The 10,551-nt window shown below is 49.4% G+C and overlaps 1 protein-coding gene across 4 annotated transcripts in view; it reads left to right on the top strand.

Annotated features, from left to right (window-relative positions):
- The first annotated feature begins 314 nt into the window (after positions 1 to 314).
- Positions 315 to 10,551, top strand: part of PAIP1 (poly(A) binding protein interacting protein 1) — a 28,103-nt gene continuing 17,866 nt past the window's right edge. For 2 of the 4 annotated variants that reach the window (XM_053914716.2, XM_053914715.2), the window contains exons 1-3: positions 741 to 1,152; positions 1,660 to 1,805; positions 9,504 to 9,689. In XM_053914716.2, the coding sequence (XP_053770691.1) occupies positions 879 to 1,152; positions 1,660 to 1,805; positions 9,504 to 9,689 (606 nt within the window). In that variant the 5' untranslated portion in view covers positions 741 to 878. Of the gene's footprint in view, positions 450 to 740; positions 1,153 to 1,659; positions 1,806 to 9,503; positions 9,690 to 10,551 lie in introns of those variants that run through there. The other 2 variants (XM_053914727.2, XM_053914721.2) reach the window with 2 other exon arrangements.

Genomic DNA, 10,551 nt, shown 5'->3' with positions numbered 1-10,551 from the left:
TTGTGGCTTGCACTACGTATTTATTGTACAACCCTGGTAGAAGATGAAACACAGAGCAGTTTCATCCCAAGGTAGTGTATTTCCTTAACATTTCCAGAAGGGAAGGTAAAAAGGAAGAGACTGAAGCGTGGGCCCAATAGGTGTGATCTAGAGTTAAATGGCTGCAGTGAATTGAACAGGAGGGGGGCCGTATCTTGGCTCTTTCTGCTCCCGCCCCAGCCACGAACGAAGCAGGTGGCGGAGCTTCCCCCACGGGCGGTTCCCCCGGGCCGGGCTGCGGACGGCGGGCCGCCGAGCAGCCCACCCGTGAGCCACACACCTGCGCGCCCACCGAGCTGCGCGTCCGCGAGCCGGGCGCCGGCCACACGCCCCTCCCCCCGCGTCTTTATTTTCCCGGCATCAACCGTCAGCCTCGCGCTTCTCTTCGGCGTAGGTCGGGCCCGCCTAGGGTAAGCGACCCAGTCCCCGTGCCCGGCCCCCGCGGCGGGCAGGACGGCGGGGGCCGAGACGCCGCCTGCCGCGGGTCCTGCTGGGTCGCGGCTGCTGTTCCGTCGCGAGCGGTGTGGCCGCGCCGGACGCGCCGGGGGCCTCCGGGCCGCGGGGGGCCGCTGTGACCCGCCGGGGCCCCGCAGCGCCGGAGGCGGGGTAGCGGGCTTCAGGGGCGAGTCGGCGAGCGGCGGGCAGCGGCGAAGGCGGGCGCTCGGGCGGCGGGTGTTGCAGCTGCCGTCCGCTTCTCCCGCGGCGCGGAGGACCGAGCAGGGCCGGCCGGCCGCCGTTCCATGCGGCCCGAGTGAGCGCGCGGCCCGTGGCGCCTCCCCGCGTCCTCCCCCTCAGCGCAGAGCAGCGCGGCGCCGCGGCTCCGGAGGAGCAGGCGGAGCATGTCGGACGGTTTCGACCGGGCCCCAGGTGCTGGTCGGGGCCGCGGCCGGGGCCTGGGCCGCGGAGGGGGCGGGCCTGAGGGCGGCGGTTTCCCGAACGGAGCGGGGCCTGCGGAGCGGACGGGGCACCCGCCGCCGCCGCCGCCGCAGCCCAAAGCCCCGGGCTTCCTGCAGCCGCCGCCGCTGCGCCAGCCCAGGACGGCCCCGCCGCCAGGGGCCCAGTGCGAGCTCCCCGCCGGCCCCCCGCGGCCGCCGCGGCCCGCGCCGCCCCCAGGTACGGAGCCGCGCCGCCCCGGGCCCCGGCCCTCCGGGGCCCCCGCGCGCGCTGTGCCCTCTTGCCCCGCCCCCGAGAGCAGCCCGAGGGCCCGGGGTTCCTGGTGGGGACGGCCCGCGCGGGTCCGGAAGGTGGCTGCGGGGCTCCTTTGTGCGCCCCGCGGGGGAGGGGCCGCGCGCGGGCCGCGAGTGCGGCGGCCCGGGGAGGAAGTAACAAATCGCCGCCCCTTCCCCAGCCCTCCGAGGGGACATCTTGGGTGAGCAACCACCTTTTCCTCACGACTCCTTTGGAAAGGGAGCAGCCCTCGAGCACCCGTGGAGGAAGCAAGTGTGTCCCTAAATGAGCGAGGGCAAGTCCATTGTTCCTTTTTGCAGGCTCTCTGCATCTGTCTTAGCTCTTGTATAACTTAAACACCAGTCCTTCTCCACGGGCTTTTCGCTGCACGGTAAGTTATTAAACAAAGGTATGAATGCATCTAACGTCCCCCTTTTTTTTTTCCTTCCTCAGAACAAGAGAGAGTCCAGGACAGTATTTCCCAGCAGAACTCGGAGTCGGCGATGGCTAAACCCCAGGTGGTCGTGGCTCCCGTGTTAATGTCCAAGCTGTCTGCGAACGCCCCTGAATTTTACCCTTCAGGTTATTCTAATTACGCAGTGAGTACGCCCTTTATCACAACTCTAGGCTAATGTGACTGGATAATGTGGTTATTACTCCGTCAGTCAGAGCTTGCTGCTGCTTTCTGTACTGCACATAAAACCCCGAATTCATTGAACTCAAGAGGAACCAAAACTGATTCAGGAGCGTGTTTTGCAGTTACATTCAGGGAATCAGTGTAAGCTCGGGAGTAGACTTGCTTATCCGTTCTGTTCACTGCTGTGTTCTCCGCATCTGCAGTCTCTCCGGGCTGATAGAACTTGATGTAGCAAGGACCGCCCACCTTCAATTTGTAGAACAAAGATTTCTGTCCAGACTTCAGGGACAGCCTAAAGAATAGGGGCCTGACAAAGCTGATTTTCATCTGAGTTTAGCAAGATAGTGGAATCTTCACTGGTAGATTTAAGGTAAATCAAAGTGGTTTTGAGGCTAACTGATTTGTGTAGGTTTTTGAATGTTGAGAAGTACACGTCTGGGCTCTTAGGTTAAAATAGAAGTGTTTCTGGTTCTAATTAACTCCTTTTGTGCAGCAGTGGGCAGGGGTTTTCGATAAAGTGTTTAGGTAGGTATAAACGACTCCTACAAACTTTCCGATTGACCTCTGTGAAGAATTTTTTAAATTGGTCGCATTTTCCTTCAATACCAAGACAAACCAGCACAATTAGGGTGGATAGAAAGGAATTTGTTCCGCTAAGTAAATGCACGGTAATTAGTTGCAGATAAGTGGGGCAGGAACCATTCTGGGCTGAAATGATTAATAGTTGAGCGTTAGTCCTGCCTTTCCCGTCCTCCCAGCTTTACTGGCACACAACACGTGCAATGGTGAACACAGAGGCTGGCCCGGAGCTTCACCACCCAGGCACCCCATGTCCAAGTCAAGAAAAGGAACGTTATCGACATCCCCAAAGCCGCCTCCGTCGCCTGCTGTTTCTCGCTTCCATTCAGCATCAGAGTTCATCCGTGTTGGGCAGGTGACTGGAGATGACTTACTCTCGGAGGTGGCTTCCTCCGCTGTGTGACTGACTGACCACAGTGCCGCTTGTCTCTTGGACGTTGGGGAAGCTTCCACTTCGGGGCTGTTAGGCATAGGGCCGCTCTTCTTAGCCATGTCTTGGTGGACATTCCCCCTTGCTTCTGTGTGGCGTATACCGAGGAATGGAATGGCTGGGACCTCGGGTCCCCGGCTTCGGCAGAGACTGCCTGCTGGTTTTCCGGAGACGGCTCCTGTGGTCGCGTGGAGAGTGATTGCCAGGTGCTCCACTAGCTTGGTCGCACTTAGCATTTTCTGTTTTTTAAGTTGAGCCATTTTAGTGTGGTATCTAGTTGTGATTTCAGTTTGTATTTACCCAATAACTAATGGTGGCACATCTTTTTTGTTACCTTTTTATTTTTTGGTTTGCTTCCATATTTGAGAGGAAGTATGGAAAAGCTGTACTCCATGCTTTAGAAACTCCACATACTAGGAAAAAGCTTTGGGGCTGGAGGGAGGGGAAAAACATAGGCATAGCAGACAGAGCCATTTATTTGGTTGAAAGAAGCTATCAGTCCTGTAAAGTAGAAGTTGAAAGCGGCCTGAGTTCTCCCCAGAAGATTGTATTTGGCCCAGGGACGAAAGGAACCGCTGGAGAGCTGTGAGTAGTTGAGTAAACTCTTAAGGGTGCTTACCTTCTGACGGCACGGAGTTCCCTGTCTGTTAGTGACGCCCTGTTGGCTGAGCTGCTTCATGATGGGAGGGGTTTTCAGTTTCACACAGTTCAGGTGACTCCTGGGCTGGCCGTGGAGCAGCGTGTTGAGCTGTCAGTCCACGTACTGTCACCATTAGGCATTCCTCAGTAACCTCTAACGCGGCTGCCCTCCCCAGTTCTCCAGTATGGACTGCAGGTTGGCAGCCTGGGGCTCACGTGTGGCCTGCAGGTGTGCTGCCTTTGGTCCTGTTTTTTATTTCTTGAAAGGATTTTTAGCCCTGGGTGGTGTGGCTCTGGAACGAGCACCGGCCTACAAACTAGAAGGTCGCCAGTTTGAATCCCAGCCGTGGCTCGGGCCTGGGTTGCCGTGTTCCTGGTTGGGGGTGTGTGAGAGGCAGCCAATAGATGTTTCTGTCGCACACTAATGTTTCTCTCCCTCCCTCTCTCCCTCTCCTCTCCTCTCTCTGAAAATAAGTAAATAAATAAAATCTTTATTTAAAAAAAGATCTTTATTAAGTTACCAACACTTAAATTAGATAGTGCCCATCTGAATTTTCTGGTTTCTCTTGAAATCGTAAGATCGGTCATACTGAACTATTACTCTGGTAAAACAGAGGCAGTCCCTTTAGATGGAGTGTGTGAGTCCTAATTTGCTCCCTGGCTCACTTCATTTATTTGTCGTACACCTGGATTTTATCAGCACTCAAGTTTGCGGCCCTGCCCTGGTATAGTCTCTGGCCTTTACCCTTAACTATCTGCAAGGCCAAGTGTTTTTTTACAATCCCCTAGTCCCCTGAGTCTTAGGATGAGGTCTTGCTGTGAGGGAAACTTCTCCTTACAGGAACCATAATCCAAAGTTAGCTACACTCACTCACTCATTCAACAGTACTTGAATATTTACCCCAAGTCAAGTACTAGGGGTACAGCAGAGAACAAAGGGGACAAAAGTCCCTACGTTTGTGGAGCCTCTGTTCTGATGGTCTGCAGGCTTGGTCTCCAGAAACTCCTTGAGTCTCCTTTCATTGGACACGCACATCTGTTGCTTGGTGTCCTCGACCCGAGTCCGCTTTCAAGAAAGCGTGCTTTTTCTACAAGCCAGTATGATAGGGTTTCGCTGTGCTTTCTTAACCTTTCCAAAACCCTAGGCCCTTTTATTGTCAGTCCTTCTCAACCCACTGCTAGAATTTCCTGCTCTCTCTGCCTTCTTACCAGCGAGTGTCTGATCCCGCTCCCTGGCCATTGCTGCTGCTCAGAGAAATGATTACATCTTGAACAGTTAACCACAGTTCCTTTACAAGAACCAAAAATTCCACATAGGAATTCATGGAGAATTTATTACGAGACAAAATCCCCCCCATACACACACACACACACACACACACACACACAAATGCCAGCTTTTTTCTAAGAACACGCACTTTCAAGTTACTGCCCAGCTCTCTTCTGCCTTTCAGTAGTAATGTTCTCCGAAACATAACGTTAGTTATTCTCGGTTGGTGCTGCATCTCACCGACTGACTGTTCAGACCTCTGCACACGGAGCCCCCTAGTTGCACTGATACTCTTGTGGGGACAGCTCCTGATGCTCTCGGCTTTAAAAGCTGTGGTCCTCTCAACCCTCAGCCTAGGCTTGGTTGACCACAGGACGATCTGTCTGTAAGGCTCAGCACATCACAGTGGGCTGGGTCCTGTGCCGGGTTTCAAGGGCACGTTTTCAGTCTTTCACAGGTCCCTCTTTCTTCTGTGAGAACTGCACATTTAAGGTAATAACGTTTACCTTCACTTTCCCTCTCTGTGCATGGTCTCCTGCACTCCCACGACTCTGGCCGGCATTCTCTCAGATCTCAGCCTGTGAAACTCTCTGCCGCCTTTGGTGTTATGAGCACCTCTTCTCGTTGGCCAGTGTCCTTTCTCCGTTTCCCACCCTGCAGCTCCTTCCTTCCTCAGTCTCGGTGGGTCCTCTTTCCATTTCATTAGCTCCTCTGACCACGACCTACCTGTCTGCTGATAACTCCGAAATCTAATTTTTCCTCTGAACTCCACGGCTTGTTTCCGTTTCTTTTGACCTCTTCATAAGGATCTCACATCCAAACTCAAATATAAAGCAGAATTCATCTTCGGCAAACCTCTCCCGATGTTTTTATGTTCTGACTAGCTGCTCAGGCTGCCACCGTGGCGGTATGTCCTGCACATTGCAGTCCTGCTGGCTAAAGTACAGGTGACCCTTGAACAACATGAGGGGTATGGATGCTGGCCCCGGCACAGCTGCAATTCCATGTATAACTTCTGACCCCCCCAAAATTTAGTGGTCCCTCAGTATCTGTGGGGGATTGGTTCCAGGACCCACGTGGATACCAAAACCCGTGGATGCTCACATGCCCTATAAAAAATGGCGTAGAACAACGCATACAGTCAACCCTCTACATCCCTGGACGTCCAACTGCAGGTTGAAAACAGAACAGCTACTTATCGAAAAAAAAAAAAATAATAATAGCTGCATATAGGTGGACCTGTGCTGTCAGACCTGCGTGCAGGGGTCGGCTGTGGTCGTGATGATTCCAGCATCTACGGGTCTGCTCGTCCGCCTTTTGTTCCCACGCTTTGGATGCTGTTCTCATTCCAACAGGGTATTCACAGTACCTGCTTTGAGGGGATGAGTTTTCTAGCCGATAACCCTCCTAATCGCTTGTCACAGAGTTCTTTCTAAGAAAAACAAATAAAACCTAAATATCCCTCAGTTTGGAAGCCATTTCGGTCCACACTGGAAACTGCAGAAATCTGGCTACAAAATCTGGTCCCGGAGAACTAACACAAGCTCTGGTTCACACATGGCGGAGTCTGGTTTGTTCCGAGTACCTGCCTCCTTGAGCTCAAAACAATAGGCTCCGGCTCCCATTCTGCTGTATTCAGAGAAGTTCTGCTTTCATCTTCAGAATTCATTTTTTTCCTGTTTTTAATCCTTGCCCGAGGGCATTTTTTCATTGCTTTTAGGGAAAGAGAAGAAAGGGTGGGGGTGGGGGGACACGTAGAGAGGGAGGGAGAGAGAAAAAAACAGAAACATGGATTGGCTGCCTTCTCATATGTGCCCTGGCTGGGAATCGAACCTGCGACCTTTCAGTCTATGGGGAACAATGCTCCAATCAGCTGAGCCACACCAGGGCTCAAATTTTCTTAAAAGTGAATTTTGCCTATTTAAAAAAAAAGACTAAAATTAACGATCTAAACTACTCATATTTTGCCACAATGAATGACATTTGATAGAAACCAGTAGGAAATTAATACCTTCAGCGGGGACCTGTGGACTTGCTGCCTTTCATTATCAGTAATAGTAGGATACTACAGGTCTGTAAAACCATGTAGCAAAAGCTTAACTTGGTTTTTAATTGTAAAGTTCCCACATGTATGTGGTTAACATTACATATATTATTTAACGTATGTATTTATAATGTGTGACTACTTTCACAATTTCATAATAAAGGGTATTTATAACAAACAATTCTTTATAGGTCACTACTATTGTCCCTTGTTTATCTTTCTAGAAGTTCATTATCTATAAAGTCTCTTTTAAAAAAAATTAATTGTACTAAAATATGGTTCTCTGTTCTCTTCTCATTTAACGCTATATTGGTGGTATGTTTGTATAGCTATATGTAAATCTTGTTTCCTTCGGTGGCTATGTGATACTCCATATGTAGAGATATAAGGTAATGTATTTGACTACTTCCTTGCTGATAGATTGTCAAATGAATTTTTGGTGCTGAGTATCTTTGCACTTATACTGAAGTTGGCTTTTGAGCTTCTTTGTTGGTTATTTGTACAGCATAGTGGGTGAAAGACAGGTGTTGTTCTGCGCTCAGTTCTGGCCCTGTGATTGTGCATAAGCGACATGGTCCTTACAGGCTGCGCCTGACCCAACAGCCCCACCCTAGGTTTCCCGCCCCCCTCCCCAGCCTTTCGAGGCAGGCTTCTGAGCATGCTTCCCGCACCCTCCACGATCTCCCTGTGTGTCTTACTGGTCGTTAGCTACCACCCCGTCCTCAGTTTCTGTGTCTGGCCTTTCTTTCTCAGAGGTGTCAGGCATGCACCTATCTCCTCGGGGCCTCTTTCTCTTTCAGTCTATGTGTTGCCTCTTTAGGACCCTTCCCTGACCTTTTTTTTTTTTTTCATAGTATATCTCGATATCTGAATAATGCCCCCCATCACGGAATATCAGGCCCATGGAGGAGGATTTTGTCTCCTTTGTTCGTGGCGTGGCAGTACTGCCCGTGCTGAGAGTAGTCCCCGCCCAGATGGGTCTGAATGGGCAACATGCGTGCAGCTGGTGCCGGTGATGAACTGGTCAGTTACAGTATCATCCCAGGTTCCAAGAAGCAGTTTCTTATCATTCTGCTTTTTACTCTTTAGCCCTTTTAGGTATGACAGCAAGGCAGTTCCATCTGGCATATGTTTCGATCTTTAACTAGAAGTTAAAAAATTTATTTATTGAACACTTAGTCCCTTACTTTGTGCTAGTCACTGGTCCAGGCAAATTTACTCATTAACTCTCTTAACTCATTTACTGGTAATCCTCAGTCACACATCTGTTTGTGATTCATGAATTTGAATTGCATCAACATTGATTTAATGGGTCGCTTAACTTGGATTCGGTTGTGTGTGTGTGTGACCAGACAAATACGTGATGTGTGAGTTTGCCTGCTCTTCCCAGTGAACACTGTGTGAGCATGACCTAGGCACGTGCGTCTGCTAGGATTTCCTGAGTGCCTCGTGACATGTTACGTATCAGCTTAGTGTCTAGAGATAAATAAAAATTAAGCATCATGGCCTCAGAGTGGTGGTCAGCATCAGCACTGGAGAAACAGTTTTTTGGGTCAGTCTTTCTACCAAGATTATCCATCTCCAGAAAGGAGCTTGCTTTCTTAAGGGGAATTTTGACAGAAAGGTGAGGTTTTTTTCTTTGTGCACACTCCCTGTCTTAGAACTTAACCCTTTCTGTAGTCGTAATTCTGATTCTTTCATACTGGTTTCTCATTTGACTCCTTTTGGAAAGGGGCAAATTTCATCAAGCAGCATGGCTGCTGTGAGAGCGTAACTGTCGAGTACACTTCAGAACGCTTTGGGTGGGGTCCACACGTCGAGATTGTGAGCTGGTGTTCTCATCTGCTTCCTTTGGGAACGCTCACCTGCTCGGCCTCTTGCCATTCATTACAAGGTTGGGAACTTCCAAAGGTGATAGTGGTAGATATATTAGTTGGAAACTACTACTCAAGGTTGGCTTGAAACCTGGATACGGCACTGTACACTGTGATGAAATTTTGTAGTCACTTAACTGTATGTGTTTCCCTGTGCTTGGGGATTAACAGATAGATGACAAACTTACTTTTTCCAATTGGAAATTGTCAAATACCTACCAGAGAATGGAGAATGGTATAGTGAATCCTCCTGGCCTGGTCAGTTAGCTACGTGTGGCCATTCTCAGTTCTGTATCCCTGGCCCCTCCTCCCCTCCCACTGTAAATCCTGGGTCTTACTGTATCCATAAATAGATTAAAATCTTAATTTTGATATCGGTATGATAGCAAAACATTGGCTTAAGCCTGATTTCTCAGCCATCTTGTAAATCCACCAGGGATGAGCAGACAGTTCCCTACCCAACTAGATGGAACCCTCTGTTATAACACTGGCCATTGGACAAGGAAGAAGAATAGTTCACTGGACTTAATTTTATTGAAGAAAATAACACATTTTATCATATGAAGGATCCTTTAAAAAATTATTTGTGGGCCCTGAGCTGGTAGCTCGGTTGACCAGAGCATTTTCGCAATATGCCAAGGTTGTGGGTTTGATCCCTTGTCGGGGCACATATGAGAATCAACCAATGAATGCATCAGTAAGTTGGAAACTCATATCAGTTAAAAAAAAAAATTGGTGCTAGAGACATCTGAACTTAAAGCTGCCTTGTGTTTATTTTAGCCAGTTGCATGGATTAAAACTTTTTTTTTTTTTTAACTTTGTAGGACTCCTATGAGGATGGTTGTGAGGATTATCCCACTCTATCAGAATACGTTCAGGATTTTTTGAATCATCTTACAGAGCAGCCTGGCAGTTTTGAAACTGACATTGAACAGTTTGCAGAGACCCTGAATACCTGGGTTACAACTGATGATGCTTTGCAAGAACTTGTGGAACTAATCTATCAACAGGTAGGTTGGCTGATACAGCATGTAGCATGCAGTGGTCCTTAGGTAGCTTCCTTGAAGCCCAAGGGTGGCAGCTGCTCCTTGAGGGAGGGCAGGTTTATGTTCACCTGCCTGCACACTGGTTAACTCTTGGTGGTTCACGGGAGCTCTTGGGTGTGTGTTGTGTAAAACTCCTGTCCGCAGGGACCCGGGGTTGGGGCCAGACCGCACATTGACCTGTGTGGCCCAGGCCCGGAGCAGGCGGCGGGGAGGAGCTTTGAGCGTTCGTGAGGAAGGCTCTGTGAGCACCCTACCTTTCCCACCCCTTTCTGTTTTATAGGACCTGAAATTAACAATGTATTGAAAAGACCACAATCTTTTCTCCCAAATGTTGAATCATACAGCATTATTGGAGTAGGGCAAAAAAAAGATGGGAGAATTTTCTTGCCTTATGAATGAGTCCTTTAAAAAAAAAAACAAATCACAAGGCACCCTGTCTTGTTTTAACATTTCTGCTTGTATATAAAATTTTCAATAATTTACACCTTTATTCCTTGAAAATCTAATGCCTGGATTGTTTTTCATGCAGTTTCATTGTGATCCTAGCATACTGTCACTGCTACATTGCTGCTATTTTCGGAGGGGAAAATAGACAGCCCTGGATTTAAGGTCATGTGAGACTGACCAAAAACGAGTAGGAAATGAACATAAATAGAGCCCTTAGTGTTCTAAGTCTCAGAGAAGTGAGCACTCACACTTGGAATGTGTGGGCGGTTGTGAGAGCAGATAGATCGATGTGTTTGCCACCTAGCGTCTCATTTGACGGCCTTTCCAGTTTGTTCTGGGTTGTTACTGGACCCCAGGATTTTGTAGCCCAGCAGTTTCC

The sequence above is a fragment of the Desmodus rotundus genome, chromosome 1 (assembly GCF_022682495.2).
Source record: "Desmodus rotundus isolate HL8 chromosome 1, HLdesRot8A.1, whole genome shotgun sequence".
In the NCBI taxonomy this organism is placed as follows: Eukaryota; Metazoa; Chordata; class Mammalia; order Chiroptera; family Phyllostomidae; genus Desmodus; species Desmodus rotundus.
Note: the sequence above shows the minus strand (reverse complement) of the source record. Positions and strands in the feature narration are given on the sequence as shown.